Genomic DNA, 25346 nt, shown 5'->3' with positions numbered 1-25346 from the left:
GTGTGTTTACGGACATATTCAATCAATCCCTATACCAGTCTGCTGTTCCCACATGCTTCAAGAGGGCCACCATTGTTCCTGTTCCCAAGAAAGCTAAGGTAACTGAGCTAAATGACTACCGCCCCGTAGCACTCACATCCGTCATCATGAAGTGCTTTGAGAGACTAGTCAAGGACCATATCACCTCCACCCTACCTGACACCCTAGACCCACTCCAATTTGCTTACCGCCCTAATAGGTCCACAGACGATGCAATCTCAACCACACTGCACACTGCCCTAACCCATCTGGACAAGAGGAATACCTATGTGAGAATGCTGTTCATCGACTACAGCTCGGCATTCAACACCATAGTACCCTCCAAGCTCGTCATCAAGCTCGAGACCCTGGGTCTCGACCCCGCCCTGTGCAACTGGGTACTGGACTTCCTGACGGGCCGCCCCCAGGTGGTGAGGGTAGGCAACAACATCTCCTCCCCGCTGATCCTCAACACTGGGGCCCCACAAGGTTGCGTTCTGAGCCCTCTCCTGTACTCCCTGTTCACCCACGACTGCGTGGCCACGCACGCCTCCAACTCAATCATCAAGTTTGCGGACGACACAACAGTGGTAGGCTTGATTACCAACAACGATGAGACGGCCTACAGGGAGGAGGTGAGGGCCCTCGGAGTGTGGTGTCAGGAAAACAACCTCACACTCAACGTCAACAAAACTAAGGAGATGATTGTGGACTTCAGGAAACAGCAGAGGGAACACCCCCCTATCCACATCGATGGAACAGTAGTGGAGAGGGTAGCAAGTTTTAAGTTCCTCGGCATACACATCACAGACAAACTGAATTGGTCCACTCACACAGACAGCATCGTGAAGAAGGCGCAGCAGCGCCTCTTCAACCTCAGGAGGCTGAAGAAATTCGGCTTGTCACCAAAAGCACTCACAAACTTCTACAGATGCACAATCGAGAGCATCCTGGCGGGCTGTATCACCGCCTGGTATGGCAACTGCACCGCCCTCAACCGTAAGGCTCTCCAGAGGGTAGTGAGGTCTGCACAACGCATCACCGGGGGCAAACTACCTGCCCTCCAGGACACCTACACCACCCGATGTCACAGGAAGGCCATAAAGATCATCAAGGACATCAACCACCCGAGCCACTGCCTGTTCACCCCGCTATCATCCAGAAGGCGAGGTCAGTACAGGTGCATCAAAGCTGGGACCGAGAGACTGAAAAACAGCTTCTATCTCAAGGCCATCAGACTGTTAAACAGCCACCACTAACACTGAGTGGCTGCTGCCAACACACTGACACTGACTCAACTCCAGCCACTTTAATAATGGGAATTGATGGGAAATGATGTAAATATATCACTAGCCACTTTAAACAATGCTACCTTATATAAATGTTACTTACCCTACATTATTCATCTCATATGCATACGTATATACTGTACTCTATATCATCGACGGTATCCTTATGTAATACATGTATCACTAGCCACTTTATACTATACTATGCCACTTTGTTTACATACTCATCTCATTTGTACATACTGTACCCGATACCATCTACTGTATCTTGCCTATGCTGCTCTGTACCATCACTCATTCATATATCCTTATGTACATATTCTTTATCCCCTTACACTGTGTACAAGACAGTAGTTTTGGAATTGTTAGTTAGATTACTTGTTATTACTGCATTGTCGGAACTAGAAGCACAAGCATTTCGCTACACTCGCATTAACATCTGCTAACCATGTGTATGTGACAAATACAATTTGATTTGATTTGATTTGATTTGATATCAAGCAGTACCGGAGCGCCAAGTCCAGGTTCCATAAGACTCCTGAACAGCCAATCAAATGGCCTCAACCTTTTACTGCAACTCTGTTTTTTTTTCTTCTTTTTTGTTGTTGTTGATTTTTACCCCTTTTTCTCCCCAATTTCGTAGTATCCAATTGTTTTTGGTAGCTACTATCTTGTCTCATCGCTACAACTCCCGTACGGGCTCGGGAGAGACGAAGGTTGAAAGTCATGCGTCCTCCGATACACAACCCAACCAAGCCGCACTGCTTCTTAACACAGCGCGCATCCAACCCGGAAGCCAGCCGCACCAATGTGTCGGAGGAAACACTGTGCACCTGGCAACCTTGGTTAGCGTGCACTGCGCCCGGCCCGCCACAGGAGTCTCTGGTGCGCGATGAGACAAGGATATCCCTACCGGCCAAACCCTCCCTAACCCGGACGACGCTAGGCCAATTGTGCGTCGCCCCACGGACCTCTCGGTCGCGGCCGGTTACAACAGAGCCTGGGCTCTACCTACATTACCTCGACTAACCGGTGACTTTAACTCTACCTACATTACCTCGACTAACCGGTGACTTTAACTCTACCTACATTACCTCGACTAACCGGTGACTTTAACTCTACCTACATTACCTCGACTAACCGGTGACTTTAACTCTACCTACATTACCTCGACTAACCGGCGACTTTAACTCTACCTACATTACCTCGACTAACCGGCGACTTTAACTCTACCTACATTACCTCGACTAACCGGCGACTTTAACTCTACCTACATTACCTCGACTAACCGGCGACTTTAACTCTACCTACATTACCTCGACTAACCGGTGACTTTAACTCTACCTACATTACCTCGACTAACCGGTGACTTTAACTCTACCTACATTACCTCGACTAACCGGTGACTTTAACTCTACCTACATTACCTCGACTAACCGGTGACTTTAACTCTACCTACATTACCTCGACTAACCGGTGACTTTAACTCTACCTACATTACCTCGACTAACCGGTGACTTTAACTCTACCTACATTACCTCGACTAACCGGTGACTTTAACTCTACCTACATTACCTCGACTAACCGGTGACTTTAACTCTACCTACATTACCTCGACTAACCGGTGACTTTAACTCTACCTACATTACCTCGACTAACCGGTGACTTTAACTCTACCTACATTACCTCGACTAACCGGTGACTTTAACTCTACCTACATTACCTCGACTAACCGGTGACTTTAACTCTACCTACATTACCTCGACTAACCGGTGACTTTAACTCTACCTACATTACCTCGACTAACCGGTGACTTTAACTCTACCTACATTACCTCGACTAACCGGTGACTTTAACTCTACCTACATTACCTCGACTAACCGGTGACTTTAACTCTACCTACATTACCTCGACTAACCGGTGACTTTAACTCTACCTACATTACCTCGACTAACCGGTGACTTTAACTCTACCTACATTACCTCGACTAACCGGTGACTTTAACTCTACCTACATTACCTCGACTAACCGGTGACTTTAACTCTACCTACATTACCTCGACTAACCGGTGACTTTAACTCTACCTACATTACCTCGACTAACCGGTGACTTTAACTCTACCTACATTACCTCGACTAACCGGTGACTTTAACTCTACCTACATTACCTCGACTAACCGGTGACTTTAACTCTACCTACATTACCTCGACTAACCGGTGACTTTAACTCTACCTACATTACCTCGACTAACCGGTGACTTTAACTCTACCTACATTACCTCGACTAACCGGTGACTTTAACTCTACCTACATTACCTCGACTAACCGGTGACTTTAACTCTACCTACATTACCTCGACTAACCGGTGACTTTAACTCTACCTACATTACCTCGACTAACCGGTGACTTTAACTCTACCTACATTACCTCGACTAACCGGTGACTTTAACTCTACCTACATTACCTCGACTAACCGGTGACTTTAACTCTACCTACATTACCTCGACTAACCGGTGACTTTAACTCTACCTACATTACCTCGACTAACCGGTGACTTTAACTCTACCTACATTACCTCGACTAACCGGTGACTTTAACTCTACCTACATTACCTCGACTAACCGGTGACTTTAACTCTACCTACATTACCTCGACTAACCGGTGACTTTAACTCTACCTACATTACCTCGACTAACCGGTGACTTTAACTCTACCTACATTACCTCGACTAACCGGTGACTTTAACTCTACCTACATTACCTCGACTAACCGGTGACTTTAACTCTACCTACATTACCTCGACTAACCGGTGACTTTAACTCTACCTACATTACCTCGACTAACCGGTGACTTTAACTCTACCTACATTACCTCGACTAACCGGTGACTTTAACTCTACCTACATTACCTCGACTAACCGGTGACTTTAACTCTACCTACATTACCTCGACTAACCGGTGACTTTAACTCTACCTACATTACCTCGACTAACCGGTGACTTTAACTCTACCTACATTACCTCGACTAACCGGTGACTTTAACTCTACCTACATTACCTCGACTAACCGGTGACTTTAACTCTACCTACATTACCTCGACTAACCGGTGACTTTAACTCTACCTACATTACCTCGACTAACCGGTGACTTTAACTCTACCTACATTACCTCGACTAACCGGCGACTTTAACTCTACCTACATTACCTCGACTAACCGGCGACTTTAACTCTACCTACATTACCTCGACTAACCGGCGACTTTAACTCTACCTACATTACCTCGACTAACCGGCGACTTTAACTCTACCTACATTACCTCGACTAACCGGCGACTTTAACTCTACCTACATTACCTCGACTAACCGGCGACTTTAACTCTACCTACATTACCTCGACTAACCGGCGACTTTAACTCTACCTACATTACCTCGACTAACCGGCGACTTTAACTCTACCTACATTACCTCGACTAACCGGTGACTTTAACTCTACCTACATTACCTCGACTAACCGGTGACTTTAACTCTACCTACATTACCTCGACTAACCGGTGACTTTAACTCTACCTACATTACCTCGACTAACCGGTGACTTTAACTCTACCTACATTACCTCGACTAACCGGTGACTTTAACTCTACCTACATTACCTCGACTAACCGGTGACTTTAACTCTACCTACATTACCTCGACTAACCGGTGACTTTAACTCTACCTACATTACCTCGACTAACCGGTGACTTTAACTCTACCTACATTACCTCGACTAACCGGTGACTTTAACTCTCCCTACATTACCTCGACTAACCGGTGACTTTAACTCTACCTTGTCAATAAGCATTTCACTGTGAGGTCTACTACACCTGTTGTATTCAGCATTTCACTGTAAGGTCTACTACACCTGTTGTATTCAGCATTTCACTGTAAGGTCTACTACACCTGTTGTATTCAGCATTTCACTGTAAGGTCTACTACACCTGTTGTATTCAGCATTTCACTGTGAGGTCTACTACACCTGTTGTATTCAGCATTTCACTGTGAGGTCTACTACACCTGTTGTATTCAGCATTTCACTGTAAGGTCTACTACACCTGTTGTATTCAGCATTTCACTGTGAGGTCTACTACACCTGTTGTATTCAGCATTTCACTGTAAGGTCTACTACACCTGTTGTATTCAGCATTTCACTGTGAGGTCTACTAAACCTGTTGTATTCAGCATTTCACTGTAAGGTCTACTACACCTGTTGTATTCAGCATTTCACTGTGAGGTCTACTACACCTGTTGTATTCAGCATTTCACTGTAAGGTCTACTACACTTGTTGTATTCAGCATTTCACTGTGAGGTCTACTACACCTGTTGTATTCAGCATTTCACTGTGAGGTCTACTACACCTGTTGTATTCAGCATTTCACTGTGAGGTCTACTACACCTGTTGTATTCAGCATTTCACTGTGAGGTCTACTACACCTGTTGTATTAAGCATTTCACTGTAAGGTCTACTACACCTGTTGTATTCAGCATTTCACTGTGAGGTCTACTACACCTGTTGTATTAAGCATTTCACTGTAAGGTCTACTACACCTGTTGTATTCAGCATTTCACTGTAAGGTCTACTACACCTGTTGTATTCAGCATTTCACTGTGAGGTCTACTACACCTGTTGTATTCAGCATTTCACTGTAAGGTCTACTACACCTGTTGTATTCAGCATTTCACTGTAAGGTCTACTACACCTGTTGTATTCAGCATTTCACTGTGAGGTCTACTAAACCTGTTGTATTCAGCATTTCACTGTAAGGTCTACTACACCTGTTGTATTCAGCATTTCACTGTGAGGTCTACTACACCTGTTGTATTCAGCATTTCACTGTGAGGTCTACCTACACCTGTTGTATTCAGCATTTCACTGTAAGGTCTACTACACCTGTTGTATTCAGCATTTCACTGTGAGGTCTACTACACCTGTTGTATTCAGCATTTCACTGTGAGGTCTACTACACCTGTTGTATTCAGCATTTCACTGTAAGGTCTACTACACCTGTTGTATTCAGCATTTCACTGTGAGGTCTACTACACCTGTTGTATTCAGCATTTCACTGTGAGGTCTACTACACCTGTTGTATTCAGCATTTCACTGAGGTCTACTACACCTGTTGTATTCAGCATTTCACTGTGAGGTCTACTACACCTGTTGTATTCAGCATTTCACTGTAAGGTCTACTACACCTGTTGTATTAAGCATTTCACTGTAAGGTCTACTACACCTGTTGTATTCAGCATTTCACTGTAAGGTCTACTACACCTGTTGTATTCAGCATTTCACTGTAAGGTCTACTACACCTGTTGTATTCAGCATTTCACTGTGAGGTCTACTACACCTGTTGTATTCAGCATTTCACTGTGAGGTCTACTACACCTGTTGTATTCAGCATTTCACTGTAAGGTCTACTACAACTGTTGTATTCAGCATTTCACTGTAAGGTCTACTACACCTGTTGTATTCAGCATTTCACTGTGAGGTCTACTACACCTGTTGTATTAAGCATTTCACTGTAAGGTCTACTACACCTGTTGTATTCAGCATTTCACTGTAAGGTCTACTACACCTGTTGTATTCAGCATTTCACTGTAAGGTCTACTACACCTGTTGTATTCAGCATTTCACTGTGAGGTCTACTACACCTGTTGTATTCGGCATTTCACTGTAAGGTCTACTAAACCTGTTGTATTCAGCATTTCACTGTAAGGTCTACTACACCTGTTGTATTCAGCATTTCACTGTGAGGTCTACTACACCTGTTGTATTCAGCATTTCACTGTAAGGTCTACTACACTTGTTGTATTCAGCATTTCACTGTGAGGTCTACTACACCTGTTGTATTCAGCATTTCACTGTAAGGTCTACTACACCTGTTGTATTCAGCATTTCACTGTGAGGTCTACTACAACTGTTGTATTCAGCATTTCACTGTGAGGTCTACTACACCTGTTGTATTCAGCATTTCACTGTGAGGTCTACTACACCTGTTGTATTCAGCATTTCACTGTAAGGTCTACTACACCTGTTGTATTCAGCATTTCACTGTAAGGTCTACTACACCTGTTGTATTCAGCATTTCACTGTAAGGTCTACTACACCTGTTGTATTTGGCACGTGACAAATAACATTTGATTTGACACAGAGACAGACACACCAGACGGCGCACTGCGATAGAAATACCAGCTCCTTGGAATAAACATGAAAGGCTATAATTAATAACAGAGGACTCTTAAACAACAACCTACACATGCACATCCCACACGTTCTCTCTCTCATACACACTCACACACCTCCCCCTTACTAACCTGGGCAGCAGGGCGGCTACAGGAGTGATGACACAGAGCAGGTAGAAGACCGGTTCCCCCAGCAGTCTCTGCATGGTCCAGTAAGGGTTGGAGGGGGAGTAGCATGTGGGACAGGAAGCGTTGTAACACAGAGCCACAGTAAAGAACAGACCCACACTGAAGGTGATGGACACCCAGTTCATCCACGTCTGGAGGGAAAAAGAGGGGAGAGGAGGAAGAGCAGGGAGAGGAGGGAGAGGACATAAGAGGAGGAAGATGAGGGGAGAGGATGAAGAGGAAGAAGATTAGGGGAGAGGAGGAAGAAGAGGGAGAAGAGGGAGAAGACAGGAGAGGAGGAAGAAGACAGGAGAGGAGGGAAAGACAGGAGAGGAGGGAAAGACAGGAGAGGAGGGAAAGACAGGAGAGGAGGGAAAGACAGGAGAGGAGAGAGAAGACAGGAGAGGAGGGAGAAGACAGGAGAGGAGGAAGAAGACAGGAGAGGAGGGAGAAGACAGGAGAGGAGGAAGAAGACAGGAGAGGAGGGAGAAGACAGGAGAGGAGGAAGCGGAGGAATAGAGGAGCGAAAGAACAGAGGAGAGAAAGAGGAGGAAGAGGGGAGAGGAACAAACGGAATTAGAGACTCAAAGCCAGATGAGTACACAGGACGCCAAACCACTGACTGACTAACCACCTACCTAGGATCGGTTCAAAGCGGCACGGAGTGTGACGCGGTGCAGTGTGACGCGGTGCAGAGTGACGCGGTGCAGAGTGACGCGGTGCGGAGTGACCCGGTGCGGAGCGACCCGGTGCGGAGCGACCCGGTGCAGAGCGACCCGGTGCCGAGCGACCCGGTACAGAGCGACCCGGTGCAGAGCGACCCGGTGCAGAGCGACCCGGTGCAGAGCGACCCGGTGCAGAGTGACGCGGTGTAGACAGTTATTTTTTGGGCTGAATAAAAGCCTATGTCCAAAACTCTTAGTTTTCAAATTAATTGATTTACAAAGTAGCCCATATTCAATATTTTGTAATTGAGGCTTTGAAAGTACTTGAAAATAAGTTGATTTAGACAATCAGTAAATTCGTAGGAGTGTCTTCTTACCCAGGTCTTGGTCTCCAAGCCCAGGTGTATCAGTATAGTAAACAGAGCCAGGGTGGTGATGGGGGTTCCCCAGGTCAACAAGTCCACATCAGAGTCAGCATAGGCCTGGAGGAGACGGACAGACAGACAAAGGGATCAGTGGTCTGTGTGTGAGAGAGAGATAGTAGAAGATGTCATGACAGGGTTATTACATTTATTTTAAGTTCATCCATCAAAGTGTTCCAAAAGAAAACAATCCTAACTCACACAGTAGGGTATAAGTAACCAATCCTAACTCACACAGTAGGGTATAAGTAACCAATCCTAACTCACACAGTAGGGTATAAGTAACCAATCCTAACTCACACAGTAGGGTATAAAGTAACCAATCCTAACTCACACAGTAGGGTATAAAGTAACCAATCCTAACTCACACAGTAGGGTATAAGTAACCAATCCTAACTCACACAGTAGGGTATAAGTAACCAATCCTAACTCACACAGTAGGGTATAAGTAACCAATCCTAACTCACACAGTAGGGTATAAAGTAACCAATCCTAACTCACACAGTAGGGTATAAAGTAACCAATCCTAACTCACACAGTAGGGTATAAGTAACCAATCCTAACTCACACAGTAGGGTATAAGTAACCAATCCTAACTCACACAGTAGGGTATAAAGTAACCAATCCTAACTCACACAGTAGGGTATAAGTAACCAATCCTAACTCACACAGTAGGGTATAAGTAACCAATCCTAACTCACACAGTAGGGTATAAGTAACCAATCCTAACTCACACAGTAGGGTATAAAGTAACCAATCCTAACTCACACAGTAGGGTATAAGTAACCAATCCTAACTCACACAGTAGGGTATAAGTAACCAATCCTAACTCACACAGTAGGGTATAAAGTAACCAATCCTAACTCACACAGTAGGGTATAAAGTAACCAATCCTAACTCACACAGTAGGGTATAAAGTAACCAATCCTAACTCACACAGTAGGGTATAAAGTAATCAAGCCTAACTCACACAGTAGGGTATAAAGAAACCAATCCTAACTCACACAGTAGGGTATAAAGTAACCAATCCTAACTCACACAGTAGGGTATAAAGTAACCAATCCTAACTCACACAGTAGGGTATAAGTAACCAATCCTAAGTCACACAGTAGGGTATAAAGTAACCAATCCTAACTCACACAGTAGGGTATAAAGTAACCAATACTAACTCACACAGTAGGGTATAAAGAAACCAATCCTAACTCACACAGTAGGGTAAAGTAACCAATCCTAACTCACACAGTAGGGTATAAAGTAACCAATCCTAACTCACACAGTAGGGTATAAAGAAACCAATCCTAACTCACACAGTAGGGTATAAAGTAACCAATCCTAACTCACACAGTAGGGTATAAAGTAACCAATCCTAACTCACACAGTAGGGTATAAAGTAACCAATCCTAACTCACACAGTAGGGTATAAGTAACCAATCCCAACTCACACAGTAGGGTATAAAGTAACCAATCCTAACTCACACAGTAGGGTATAAAGTAACTAATCCTAACTCACACAGTAGGGTATAAAGAAACCAATCCTAACTCACACAGTAGGGTATAAAGTAACCAATCCTAACTCACACAGTAGGGTAAAGTAACCAATCCTAACTCACACAGTAGGGTATAAAGAAACCAATCCTAACTCACACAGTAGGGTATAAAGTAACCAATCCTAACTCACACAGTAGGGTACAAGTAACCAATCCTAACTCACACAGTAGGGTATAAAGTAACCAATCCTAACTCACACAGTAGGGTATAAGTAACCAATCCTAACTCACACAGTAGGGTATAAGTAACCAATCCCAACTCACACAGTAGGGTATAAAGTAACCAATCCTAACTCACACAGTAGGGTAAAGTAACCAATCCTAACTCACACAGTAGGGTATAAAGAAACCAATCCTAACTCACACAGTAGGGTATAAAGAAACCAATCCTAACTCACACAGTAGGGTATAAAGTAATCAATCCTAACTCACACAGTAGGGTATAAAGTAACCAATCCTAACTCACACAGTAGGGTATAAGTAACCAATCCTAACTCACAAAGTAGGGTATAAAGTAACCAATCCTAACTCACACAGTAGGGTATAAGTAACCAATCCTAACTCACACAGTAGGGTATAAAGTAACCAATCCTAACTCACAAAGTAGGGTATAAAGTAATCAATCCTAACTCACACAGTAGGGTATAAGTAACCAATCCTAACTCACACAGTAGGGTATAAAGTAACCAATCCTAACTCACAAAGTAGGGTATAAAGTAATCAATCCTAACTCACACAGTAGGGTATAAGTAACCAATCCTAACTCACACAGTAGGGTATAAAGTAACCAATCCTAACTCACACAGTAGGGTATAAGTAACCAATCCTAACTCACACAGTAGGGTATAAAGTAACCAATCCTAACTCACACAGTAGGGTAAAGTAACCAATCCTAACTCACACAGTAGGGTATAAAGTAACCAATCCTAACTCACACAGTAGGGTATAAAGTAACCAATCCTAACTCACACAGTAGGGTATAAAGTAACCAAACCTAACTCACACAGTAGGGTAAAGTAACCAATCCTAACTCACACAGTAGGGTAAAGTAACCAATCCTAACTCACACAGTAGGGTATAAGTAACCAATCCTAACTCACACAGTAGGGTAAAGTAACCAATCCTAACTCACACAGTAGGGTATAAGTAACCAATCCTAACTCACACAGTAGGGTATAAGTAACCAATCCTAACTCACACAGTAGGGTAAAGTAACCAATCCTAACTCACACAGTAGGGTATAAAGTAACCAATCCTAACTCACACAGTAGGGTAAAGTAATCAATCCTAACTCACACAGTAGGGTATAAGTAACCAATCCTAACTCACAGAGTAGGGTATAAAGTAACCAATCCTAACTCACACAGTAGGGTATAAAGTAACCAATCCTAACTCACACAGTAGGGTAAAGTAATCAATCCTAACTCACACAGTAGGGTATAAGTAACCAATCCTAACTCACACAGTAGGGTATAAAGTAACCAATCCTAACTCACACAGTAGGGTATAAAGTAACCAATCCTAACTCACACAGTAGGGTATAAGTAACCAATCCTAACTCACACAGTAGGGTATAAAGTAACCAATCCTAACTCACACAGTAGGGTATAAGTAACCAATCCTAACTCACACAGTAGGGTATAAAGTAACCAATCCTAACTCACACAATAGGGTATAAAGTAACCAATCCTAACTCACACAGTAGGGTATAAAGTAACCAATCCTAACTCACACAGTAGGGTATAAGTAACCAATCCTAACTCACACAGGAGGGTATAAGTAACCAATCCTAACTCACACAGTAGGGTATAAGTAACCAATCCTAACTCACACAGTAGGGTATAAGTAACCAATCCTAACTCACACAGTAGGGTATAAGTAACCAATCCTAACTCACACAGTAGGGTATAAGTAACCAATCCTAACTCACACAGTAGGGTATAAAGTAACCAATCCTAACTCACACAGTAGGGTATAAGTAACCAATCCTAACTCACACAGTAGGGTATAAGTAACCAATCCTAACTCACACAGTAGGGTATAAGTAACCAATCCTAACTCACACAGTAGGGTATAAGTAACCAATCCTAACTCACACAGTAGGGTAAAGTAATCAATCCTAACTCACACAGTAGGGTATAAAGTCATCAAGCCTAACTCACACAGTAGGGTATAAAGTAATCAAACCTAACTCACACAGTAGGGTATAAAGTAACCAATCCTAACTCACACAGTAGGGTATAAAGTAATCAAACCTAACTCACACAGTAGGGTATAAAGTAACCAATCCTAACTCACACAGTAGGGTATAAAGTAACCAATCCTAACTCACACAGTAGGGTATAAAGTAATCAATCCCAACTCACACAATAGGGTATAAAGTAATCAATCCTAACTCACACAGTAGGGTATAAAGTAACAAATCCTAACTCAGAGAGTAGGGTATAAAGTAACCAATCCTAACTCACACAGTAGGGTATAAAGTAACCAATCCTAACTCACACAGTAGGGTATAAAGAAACCAATACTAACTCACACAGTAGGGTATAAAGAAACCAATCCTAACTCACACAGTAGGGTATAAAGTAATCAATCCCAACTCACACAATAGGGTATAAAGTAATCAATCCTAACTCACACAGTAGGGTATAAAGTAACCAATCCTAACTCACAGAGTAGGGTATAAAGTAACCAATCCTAACTCACACAGTAGGGTATAAAGTAACCAATCCTAACTCACACAGTAGGGTATAAAGAAACCAATCCTAACTCACACAGTAGGGTATAAAGAAACCAATTCTAACTCACACAGTAGGGTATAAAGTAACCAATCCTAACTCACACAGTAGGGTATAAAGAAACCAATCCTAACTCACACAGTAGGGTATAAAGTAACCAATCCTAACTCACAAAGTAGGGTATAAAGTAACCAATCCTAACTCACACAGTAGGGTATGAAGTAACCAATCCTAACTCACACAGTAGGGTATAAAGTAACCAATCATAACTCACACAGTAGGGTATAAAGTAACCAATCCTAACTCACACAGTAGGGTATAAAGAAGCAGACCAGGCTTTGGTAGAAGGCATCTATCATGGTCATCCAGAACATATATGGCTTGTATTCCTGAAACACAAACACATGAGCATTTCACATCATCAACAACACCCTCAGAGCAGCAGCCACCAAGCAGGTGTGTTCTAAAACAGAACCAGTTGGGTATGATGTCCCTGTTGGACCACAGCCAGCTGGGTATGATGTCCCTGTTGGACCACAGCCAGCTGGGTATGATGTCCCTGTTGGACCATAGCCAGCTGGGTATGATGTCCCTGTTGGACCACAGCCAGCTGGGTATGATGTCCCTGTTGGACCGTAGCCAGCTGGGTATGATGTCCCTGTTGAACCGCAGCCAGCTGGGTATGATGTCCCTGTTGGACCGTAGCCAGCTGGGTATGGTGTCCCTGTTGGACCGTAGCCAGCTGGGTATTGTGTCCCTGTTGGACCACAGCCAGCTGGGTATGATGTCCCTGTTGGACCACAGCCAGCTGGGTATGATGTCCCTGTTGGACCACAGCCAGCTGGGTATGATGTCCCTGTTGGACCACAGCCAGCTGGGTATGATGTCCCTGTTGGACCACAGCCAGCTGGGTATGATGTCCCTGTTGGACCACAGCCAGCTGGGTATGATGTCCCTGTTGGACCACAGCCAGCTGGGTATGATGTCCCTGTTGAACCGCAGCCAGCTGGGTATGATGTCCCTGTTGAACCGCAGCCAGCTGGGTATGATGTCCCTGTTGAACCGCAGCCAGCTGGGTATGATGTCCCTGTTGGACCACAGCCAGCTGGGTATGATGTCCCTGATGGACCACAGCCAGCTGGGTATGATGTCCCTGTTGGACCACAGCCAGCTGGGTATGATGTCCCTGTTGGACCACAGCCAGCTGGGTATGATGTCCCTGTTGGACCACAGCCAGCTGGGTATGGTGTCCCTGTTGGACCACAGCCAGCTGGGTATGATGTCCCTGTTGGACCACAGCCAGCTGGGTATGATGTCCCTGTTGGACTGTAGCCAGCTGGGTATGATGTCCCTGTTGGACCACAGCCAGCTGGGTATGATGTCCCTGTTGGACCGTAGCCAGCTGGGTATGATGTCCCTGTTGGACCACAGCCAGCTGGGTATGATGTCCCTGTTGGACCGTAGCCAGCTGGGTATGATGTCCCTGTTGGACCACAGCCAGCTGGGTATGGTGTCCCTGTTGAACCGTAGCCAGCTGGGTATGATGTCCCTGTTGGACCACAGCCAGCTGGGTATGATGTCCCTGTTGGACCACAGCCAGCTGGGTATGATGTCCCTGTTGGACTGTAGCCAGCTGGGTATGATGTCCCTGTTGGACCACAGCCAGCTGGGTATGATGTCCCTGTTGGACCACAGCCAGCTGGGTATGATGTCCCTGTTGGACCACAGCCAGCTGGGTATGATGTCCCTGTTGGACCGCAGCCAGCTGGGTATGATGTCCCTGTTGGACCGTAGCCAGCTGGGTATGATGTCCCTGTTGGACTGTAGCCAGCTGGGTATGATGTCCCTGTTGGACCGTAGCCAGCTGGGTATGATGTCCCTGTTGGACCACAGCCAGCTGGGTATGATGTCCCTGTTGGACCACAGCCAGCTGGGTATGATGTCCCTGTTGGACTGTAGCCAGCTGGGTATGATGTCCCTGTTGGACCGCAGCCAGCTGGGTATGATGTCCCTGTTGGACCACAGCCAGCTGGGTATGATGTCCCTGTTGGACCGCAGCCAGCTGGGTATGATGTCCCTGTTGGACCACAGCCAGCTGGGTATGATGTCCCTGTTGGACCACAGCCAGCTGGGTATGATGTCCCTGTTGGACTGTACCCAGCGCTATGAGTTCTATCATAGACTTTCATAAAGATGTCCTTCAGTTGAAACTATTGTCCCTGGAGACTCCCCCCCCCCCCCCCCACAATGGATTACAACTACAACTTAGTGGGGGACACACATGCTGCTGTCCAGAGGAACAAAAGCACAGAATTATAACTTCCTCATCTTTGAAGTGTGTTATCTTGATCCAATGGTTATCTTGTCTGGTATATATATATATATATATATATATATATTTAATAGATACCAGACAGGATAACCACAATATCATTAAATATCTAAATTATATATCCATGTTATCTAGTCACCAGTTATATATTTACTTTACACATCAACGTGGCTGTTCGAACCTCTGAGTTCTGCTCGTTCATGTAGAGCTAACGTAGTTCTGATCTGTCACTAGTCATTAACACCATATCATCTATCAATAGTGATTAACACCTCTGAGTTCTGCTCGTTCATGTAGAGCTAACGTAGTTCTAATCTATCACTCGTCATTAACACCATATCATCTATCAATAGTCATTAACACCTCTGAGTTCTGTCCGTTCATGTAGAGCTGAGGCAGTTCTTGGAGGGTCTCTGAGGATACATCTTTATCCAGGGTACCGGTGATGAGTTGAGGGAAGGCAGAGAACATGAGGTTGAAGAAGATCAGATACCACTGGTCTATCATGGCTGACCCAGAGAAACCACAGTAGAACTGGTACCAGAAGATCAGCGCTACGAACATCTGGGGTGGACAGAGAGGGAGATGGGGAGACAAAGAGAGGGAAGGAGATGAGTCGACTGACAGAGGTTCTACAGCTGTTCAGTCTGTGGGCTAGAAATAAATGTACAGCTCTTTCAGGATACCACTGCAGTCTCGGCCCGGCCCAGTCTCGGCCCGGCCCAGTCTCGGCCCAGTCTCGGCCCGGCCCAGTCTCGGCCCAGTCTCGGCCCGGCCCAGTCTCGGCCCAGTCTCGGCCCGGCCCAGTCTCGGCCCAGTCCCGGCCCGGCCCAGTCTCGGCCCAGTCTCGGCCCGGCCCAGTCTCGGCCCGGCCCAGTCTCGGCCCAGTCTCGGCCCGGCCCAGTCTCGGCCCAGTCTCGGCCCAGTCTCGACCCAGTCTCGACCCAGTCTCGGCCCAGTCTCGGCCCAGTCCCGGCCCAGTCTCGGCCCAGTCTCGGCCCAGTCTCGGCCCGGCCCAGTCTCGGCCCAGTCTCGACCCAGTCCCGGCCCAGTCTCGGCCCAGTCTCGACCCAGTCCCGGCCCAGTCTCGACCCAGTCTCGGCCCAGTCTCGACCCAGTCCCGGCCCAGTCTCGACCCAGTCTCGACCCAGTCTCGACCCAGTCCCGACCCAGTCCCGGCCCAGTCCCGGCCCAGTCTCGGCCCAGTCTCGACCCAGTCTCGGCCCAGTCTCGACCCAGTCCCGGCCCAGTCTCGACCCAGTCTCGACCCAGTCTCGACCCAGTCCCGGCCCAGTCTCGGCCCGGCCCAGTCTCGGCCCGGCCCAGTCTCGGCCCACTCACAAATTCAGAACTATATTTCTAATGCTGATTGATTTGTAGATTTGGGCCTTTTTTTGTGACCAACTTTCGATTTAGTTTGTCATTTTACAGAAGCGGGTAACAGGAATAACACTCAGAATCATTCAGATATATTCATACATTCATATCTCATACATTCCTGTACCTGTATCAGGCTGGCACTCAAAATAATAATACAACGAAATATCAGAGAAAAACAAAGACCAGAATTAACCGTTTTGTAAAATTCTGTATGCAAGGAAAAGAAAAACAAATACTGACACTAAGACGGCACTCAACGAGCTGTATAGGGCCGCAACACAACTAATTGGCTCAAACACATTAAGGAGGAAAGAAATTCCACAATTTAAGAAGGCATGTTAATTGAAATGCATTCCAGGTGACTACCTCATGAAGCTGGTTGAGAGAATGCCAAGAGTGTGCAAAGCTGGCATCAAGGCAAAGAGTGGCTACTTTGAAGAACCTCAAATAGAAAATATATTTTGATTTGTTTAACACTTTTTTTTGGTTACTATATGATTCCATATGTGTTATTTCATAGTTTTGATGTCTTCACTATTATTGTACAATGTAGAAAAACCCTGGAATGATTATCTGTGTCCAAACGGTTGACTGGTACTGTATGTCTCTGCCTTATATTTCTGAGCTTCTCTTCTGAACATAAAACCAGTTTGATCAACATGATGATGAAGCCTCTGCCTTATATTTCTGAGCTTCTCTTCTGAACATAAAACCAGTTTGATCAACATGATGATGAAGCCTCTGCCTTATATTTCTGAACAGCTGAAATCAAATAAAACCTTGGTGGAGATTTGAAACAACACCCCCCCCCCCCCCCCATATATGCAAACTGTATGAAGGCTGTCTGTTTTAATGGATATTGCTGTAGTACAAGCAAGACGCAGTCTACACATTGGAGCAAAACTAACAGTGTTTTGTGTGACGTCATCTTCATTAGTTACGCTGCCATTAGCCAGTTGCTAATTTTGTTGCTGAAAAAAAATAACTGCCTCCCAATAGCCAATGTTTGCCCATTAAATCGCTACTGACTGGCTGTATCTTGCTTGATGACATACTGTGTATGTATAGCTTGTCTAAATAGCTGCATGCAGGCTAACTCCCCTCCTGTCGTGCTTACGTTTGCTTCGATTACTGTTCAAGACAAAGAACTACAAAACGGCAGCAGAGTCACGCAGTCAATGAGCAGCAATGGAAAGGACTCGGAGAGGGGGGAAGAGGCCAGCGGATCCTGCACATGCGCAAAAATAATATCTTAATAGAGAAAATGACAGAAGAGCAGCTCATTTAGCCTGATGATGTTGGCTGTTTCATGTCTTTATAGAGAAAATGACAGAAGAGCAGCTCATTTAGCCTGATGATGTTGGCTGTTTCATGTCTTTATAGAGAAAATGACAGAAGAGCAGCTCATTTAGCCTGATGATGTTGGCTGTTTCTTGTCTTTATAGAGAAAAGGACAGAAGAGCAGCTCATTTAGCCTGATGATGTTGGCTGTTTCATGACTTTATAGAGAAAATGACAGAAGAGCAGCTCATTTAGCCTGATGATGTTGGCTGTTTCATGTCTTTATAGAGAACATGACAGAAGAGCAGCTCATTTAGCCTGATGATGTTGGCTGTTTCATGTCTTTATAGAGAACATGACAGAAGAGCAGCTCATTTAGCCTGATGATGTTGGCTGTTTCATGTCTTTATAGAGAACATGACAGAAGAGCAGCTCATTTAGCCTGATGATGTTGGCTGTTTCATGTCTTTATAGAGAACATGACAGAAGAGCAGCTCATTTAGCCTGATGATGTTGGCTGTTTCATGTCTTTATAGAGAACATGACAGAAGAGCAGCTCATTTAGCCTGATGATGTTGGCTGTTTCATGTCTTTATAGAGAACATGACAGAAGAGCAGCTCATTTAGCCTGATGATGTTGGCTGTTTCATGTCTTTATAGAGAACATGACAGAAGAGCAGCTCATTTAGCCTGATGATGTTGGCTGTTTCATGTCTTTATAGAGAACATGACAGAAGAGCAGCTCATTTAGCCTGATGATGTTGGCTGTTTCATGTCTTTATAGAGAACATGACAGAAGAGCAGCTCATTTAGCCTGATGATGTTGGCTGTTTCATGTCTTTATAGAGAACATGACAGAAGAGCAGCTCATTTAGCCTGATGATGTTGGCTGTTTCATGTCTTTATAGAGAACATGACAGAAGAGCAGCTCATTTAGCCTGATGATGTTGGCTGTTTCATGTCTTTATAGAGAACATGACAGAAGAGCAGCTCATTTAGCCTGATGATGTTGGCTGTTTCATGTCTTTATAGAGAACATGACAGAAGAGCAGCTCATTTAGCCTGATGATGTTGGCTGTTTCATGTCTTTATAGAGAACATGACAGAAGAGCAGCTCATTTAGCCTGATGATGTTGGCTGTTTCATGTCTTTATAGAGAACATGACAGAAGAGCAGCTCATTTAGCCTGATGATGTTGGCTGTTTCATGTCTTTATAGAGAACATGACAGAAGAGCAGCTCATTTAGCCTGATGATGTTGGCTGTTTCATGTCTTTATAGAGAACATGACAGAAGAGCAGCTCATTTAGCCTGATGATGTTGGCTGTTTCATGTCTTTATAGAGAACATGACAGAAGAGCAGCTCATTTAGCCTGATGATGTTGGCTGTATCATGTCTGTTTATGCAATGTTCTTTATGACGAGGATCTGTTCTGTATGTGAACCTGTATAACTACGTACAGTTGAACATTCAATACCTGATCGCCATATCAAGCCAAGTTGATTTAGTGTAGGTTGTTAAAAACAGGGCCAAAAATACACATACAGTTGAAGTTTGAAGTTTACATACACCATAGCCAAATACATTTAAACTCAGTTTTTCCACAGTTTTTCCTGACATTCAATCCTAGTAAAAATTGCCTGTCTTAAGTCAGTTAGGATCACCACTTTAGTTTAAGAATGTGAAATGTCAGAATAATAGTAGAGAGAATGATTTATTTCAGCTTTTATTTTCTTTCATCACATTCCCAGTGGGTCAGAAGTTTACATACACTCAATTAGTATTTGGTAGCATTGCCTTTAAATTGTTAAACTTGGGTCAAACATTTTGGGTAGCCTTCCACAAGCTTCCCACAGTAGTTGGGTAAATTTTGGCCCATTCCTCCTGACAGAACTGGTGATTTTCCTGCCTCATAATGCCGTCTATTTTGTGAAATGCACCAGTCCCTCCTGCAGCAAAGCACCCCCACAACATGATGCTGCCACCCCCGTGCTTCACGGTTGGGATTTTGTTCTTCAGCTTGCAGCATTCCTCCAAACATAACGATGGTCATTATGGCCAAACAGTTCTATTTTTGTTTCATCAGACCAGAGGACATTTAAGTATCTTTGTCCCCATGTGAAGTTGCAAACCGTAGTCTGGCTTTTTTATGGTGGTTTTGGAGCAGTGGCTTCTTCCTTGTTGAGCGGCCTTTCAAGTTATGTCGATATCGGACTTGTTTTACTGTGGCTATAGATACTTTTGTACCCGTTTCCTCCAGCATCTTCACAAGGTCCTTTGCTGTTGTTCTGGGATTGATATGAACTTTTGTCACAAAAGTACGTTCATCTCTAGGAGACAGAACGTGTCTCCTTCCTGAGCGGAATGACGGCTGCGTGGTCCCATGGTGTTTATACTTGTGTACCATTGTTTGTACAGATGAACGTGGTACTTCAGGCGTTTGGAAATTGCACCCACGGATGAACCAGACTTGTGGAGGTCTACAATTTGTTTCTTACGTCTTCACTGATTTATTTAGATTTTCCCATGATGTCAAGCAAAGAGGCATTGAGTTTAAAGGTAGACCTTGAAATACAGCCACAGGTACACCTCCACTTGACTCAAATGATGCCAATTAGCCTATCAGAAGCTTCTAAAGCCATGACATCATTTTCTAGAATTTCCCAAGCTGTTTAAAGGCACAGTCAACTTAGTGTATGTAAATTCTGACCCGCTGGAATTGTGATACAATCCACCAAACATCAGCAGTCATTTCCTGTTCATTTCCTGACTGTTCTCAATGTTGAATCCCCACTGTTTGAACCCCAGCAGACGATCGCAAGTCCAACCATTACTTTTAGCTGTGTGAGTGAGTGAGTGAGTGAGTGAGTGAGTGAGAGAGATAGACTCACAGCGTTCTTGTAGAAGAAGTACAGTATCATGTTGGCCAGTCTGGAGTAACACCAGTGACCATGGACCAGCAGGAGCTTCTGAAGGTTCCGGAAACGCGGTAGGGCAAAGTCGCTAGCCATCACAGCCTGTAGAGAGAGAGGCACACAAAATACTCAGAGAGAGAGAGACACACACACAAAATACTCAGAGAGAGAGACACACACACACAAAATACTCAGAGGGAGAGAGAGAGAGAGAGAGAGAGAGAGAGACAAAATACTCAGCGAGAGAGAGAGACACACACACACAGAATACTCAGAGAGAGAGAGAGAGAGAGAGAGAGAGAGAGAGAGGGAGAGACACACACAAAATACTCAGAGAGAGAGAGAGAGAAAGACACACAAAATACTCAGAGAGAGAGAGAGAGAAAGACACACACAAAATACTCATAGAGAGAGAGAGAGAGACACACACACACAAAATACTCAGAGAGAGACACAAAATACTCAGAGAGAGAGAGAGAGACACAAAATACTCAGAGAGAGAGACACAAAATACTCAGAGAGAGAGAGAGAGAGAGAGAGAGAGAGAGAGAGAGAGACGCAGAATACTCAGAGAGAGAGAGAGAGAGAGAGACACACAACATACTCAGAGAGAGAGAGCAGACAGACGTGGATGTAAGGACATCTCCATAGATAACGGCTGTTTCCTGCTGTTTGGGATGTTTTAGTGTGTGTGTGGGGGGTGGTCACGAGCTCTGAAACACTGCTTTTTGGGGGTTGTGAACACATTGCTGATTTTAGGATCTAGTTTCAACCTCCTGCCAAATGTATGACCATATTAGAGACACATATTTCTCTCAGATTACACAGACCCCCCCCCCCCCAAATAATTTGAAAACAAATCCAAATTTGGTAACCTCCCATACAGTTGAAGTCGGCAGTTTACATACACCTTCGCCAAATACATTTAATCCTAGTAAAAATTCTCTGTCTTAGGTCAGTTAGGATCACCACGTTATTTTACAAATGTGAAATGTAGAGAGAGAATGATTATTCTGTTCCTACAGAAACCACCTTCTATCCGTTGTGATGGGCCTGAATGTGTCTGAACCGCTTCTCCCTTCCGATAGGGCGCTTCCCCCTTCCCTATTAAATAGCCAGCATCAGCTGCACAAAAAATGGGGTTAGTGATGGTGGTGCGAACGAGGAAGTGTTCAACCCTCAGCTCCGAAGCTTCTTCACTCTGTTTGTTTTGTTGTATTTGAAAGTGCTGCTTTGTAGCCTTGTCTCAAGTTTAACCAGGATCGGATCCACTCATTGCTTCCTTTGGACTTCACATCTCAGTTGGTCTCTCTCTGCTGATTCTTCGTGGCCTTTCTCCGCTGGAGATCTGTTGGCGGATCGGATTGTCCGACTGACTACAACCTTTTTGCATACGGTATTTCATTTGTTTGAGTGTTGATTTATGCCGTATTGACTTGTGCTCAGTTGTAATTGAAGACTACTGAGATATGATACTTTATGGTTGTGTGGTAAAAGAGTTTGACATGTTGATTGTATGATTAATACTGGGTTTATGCTAAACTTGTATGAACGGACAAACATGGCGTGACTAAGGTCACTTGAGTTCCCTGAACTCCTTTACCGGGCTGGGCTCTTTTAGGCCCGAGGTACGGGACATTTCTGGAGGAACCAGAACTCATTGTGATATTATTATATGTTTGTGATCATTTATGTTGCTAATACAACCCACACAAAATAATAGTTGTTTTGAAGTGATTTCCAATGTTTTAAGGGTTTATGAAAAGTATATTTCCATCCTGACTTTTACATGAGTCCTTTGTATTGGTGTAGACTTCAAGGACCAGATGGGACTCATTCCCTCACAAACAAAAAGGAAAAATCTATATTCTCTCTGGTAAGCACCACCCATCGGCCCAGCACCACCCATCTGTCACCTCTAACAAACAATAACCTCAAGTCACACCGTTCCACCATGTTCCCTCCCTCCTGTCCTTCCTCCTGTCCTTCCTCATCCCTCATTCCTTTACATATTTTATCATCCTCTCGACTCCTCCTCCTCCTCTGTGGTTTTCCTCCTTCGTCCTCTCTCTTCCTCTGTGGTTCTCCTCCTCTGTGGTTCTCCTCCTCTGTGGATCTCCTCCTCTCTGGATCTCCTCCTCTCTGGATCTCCTCCTCTCTGTCCTCTCTTCCTCTGTGGTTCTCCTCCGCTGTGGTTCTCCTCCTCTCTGGATCTCCTCCTCTGTCCTCTCTTCCTCTCTGTCCTCTCTTCCTCTGTGGTTCTCCTCCTCTCTGTCCTCTCCTCCTCTCTGTCCTCTCTTCATCTGTGATTCTCCTCTTAGGATCTCCTCCTCTCTGGATCTCCTCCTCTCTGGTTCTCCTCCTCTCTGGTTCTCCTCCTCTCTGGTTCTCCTCCTCTCTGTCCTCTCTTCATCTGTGGTTCTCCTCCTCTCTGTCCTCTCTCCTCTCTGGTTCTCCTCCTCTCTGTCCTTTCTTTCTCTGTGGTTCTCCTCCTCTCTGGTTCTCCTCCACTCTGTCCTCTCTCCTCTGTGGTTCTCCTCCTCTCTGGATCTCCTCCTCTCTGTCCTCTCCTCCTCTCTGTCCTCTCCTCCTCTCTGTCCTCTCTTCATCTGTGGTTCTCCTCTCAGGATCTCCTCCTCTCTGGATCTCCTCCTCTCTGTCCTCTCCTCCTCTCTGTCCTCTCCTCCTCTCTGTCCTCTCTTCATCTGTGGTTCTCCTCTCAGGATCTCCTCCTCTCTGGATCTCCTCCTCTCTGGTTCTCCTCCTCTCTGGTTCTCCTCCTCTCTGGTTCTCCTCCTCTCTGTCCTCTCTCCTCTCTGGTTCTCCTCCTCTCTGTCCTCTCTTCATCTGTGGTTCTCCTCCACTCTGGTTCTCCTCCTCTCTGTCCTCTCTCCTCTCTGGTTCTCCTCCTCTCTGTCCTCTCTTCATCTGTGGTTCTCCTCCTCTCTGTCCTCTCTTTCTCTGTGGTTCTCCTCCTCTCTGGATCTCCTCCTCTCTGTCCTCTCCTCCTCTGTGGTTCTCCTCCTCTCTGGTTCTCCTCCTCTCTGGTTCTCCTCCTCTCTGGCATCTCTTTCTCTGTGGTTCTCCTCCTCTCTGGTTCTCCTCCTCTCTGTCCTCTCTCCTCTGTGGTTCTCCTCCTCTCTGTCCTCTCCTCCTCTCTGTCCTCTCCTCCTCTCTGTCCTCTCCTCCTCTCTGTCCTCTCTTCCTCTGTGGTTCTCCTCTCTGGATCTCCTCCTCTCTGGATCTCCTCCTCTCTGGTTCTCCTCCTCTCTCTTCCTCTGTGGTTCTCCTCCTCTCTGGATCTCCTCCTCTCCTCCTCTCTGTCCTCTCACCTCTGTGGTTCTCCTCCTCTCTGGTTCTCCTCCTCTCTTCTTCTGTGGTTCTCCTCCTCTGTAGTTCTCCTCCTCTGTGGATCTCCTCCTCTGTGGATCTCCTCCTCTCTGGATCTCCTCCTCTCTGGATCTCCTCCTCTCTGGTTCTCCTCCTCTCTGGTTCTCCTCCTCTCTGGTTCTCTTCCTCTGTGGTTCTCCTCCTCTGTGGTTCTCTTCCTCTGTGGATCTCCTCCTCTCTACATCTCCTTATCTCTGGATCTCCTCCTCTCTGGATCTCCTCCTCTCTGGATCTCCTCCTCTCTGTCCTCTCTTCCTCTGTGGTTCTCCTCCTCTGTGGTTCTCCTCCTCTCTGTCCTCTCTTCCTCTGTGGTTCTCCTCCTCTGTGGTTCTCCTCCTCTCTGGTTCTCCTCCTCTCTGGTTCTCCTCCTCTCTGGATCTCCTCCTCTGTCCTCTCCCCTCCTGTGGTTTTCCTCCGTCCTCTCTCTTCCTCCTTGTCTCCCCATCTCTCCTCCTCCCTCGGCTCCCCCCTCTTTTCCCACTCATCCCCTCCTCGTGCTCTCACTGTCTCTATCAGTCTCTCCTTTCTGTCTCCACCTCCCCCTCTCCACCCTCCCTTCGTCCTCTCCCTGCATCAAGGCCCAGCTCATGTTTCTCTTTACCTGCATGCCCTCCTGTCCTGAGATGCCGACGCCCACATCAGCCACCTGAATCATGCTGACATCATTAGCCCCATCACCTGAGATGAATGAGATGGGGGGAGAGAGAGAGAGAGGGGAGAGAGAGGAGGGGGGAGGAGGGAGTGAGAGGGGGATGGGAAGGGGGATGGTAGGAGGGAGAGGGATAGGGGAGAGAGAGGAGGAGAGGGGAGAGAGAAGAGGGGGGAGAAGGGAGGGAGAGGGGAGAGGAGGGAGGGAGAGGGGGAGGAGGGAGGGAGAGAGGGAGAGAGAGGAGGGGGAGGAGGGGGAGGAGGGAGGGAGAGGGGGAGGAGGGAGGGAGACACACTCAGTAAGAGGAGCTAGTAGCTCCCAACCCCTTGTCCTCTGTA

The 25346-nt window shown here is 45.6% G+C and overlaps 1 protein-coding gene across 1 annotated transcript in view; it reads right to left on the bottom strand.

Moving 5' to 3' along the window:
* Positions 1-25346, bottom strand: part of LOC139413964 (ATPase phospholipid transporting 10A) — a 148036-nt gene that overhangs the window by 5633 nt on the left and 117057 nt on the right. Inside the window, exons 15-20 of the mRNA XM_071161883.1 lie at positions 24961-25037; positions 20946-21071; positions 15757-15957; positions 13370-13450; positions 8732-8836; positions 7654-7841 (exon numbers count right to left, since the gene is read on the bottom strand). Coding sequence (XP_071017984.1) covers positions 7654-7841; positions 8732-8836; positions 13370-13450; positions 15757-15957; positions 20946-21071; positions 24961-25037 — 778 coding nt within the window. The remainder of the gene's footprint in view (positions 1-7653; positions 7842-8731; positions 8837-13369; positions 13451-15756; positions 15958-20945; positions 21072-24960; positions 25038-25346) is intronic.

This window comes from Oncorhynchus clarkii, chromosome 1 (assembly GCF_045791955.1).
Source record: "Oncorhynchus clarkii lewisi isolate Uvic-CL-2024 chromosome 1, UVic_Ocla_1.0, whole genome shotgun sequence".
Classification (NCBI taxonomy): Eukaryota; Metazoa; Chordata; class Actinopteri; order Salmoniformes; family Salmonidae; genus Oncorhynchus; species Oncorhynchus clarkii.
The sequence above is the reverse complement of the archived record's forward strand: the minus strand, read 5'-3'. Positions and strand labels throughout refer to the sequence as shown.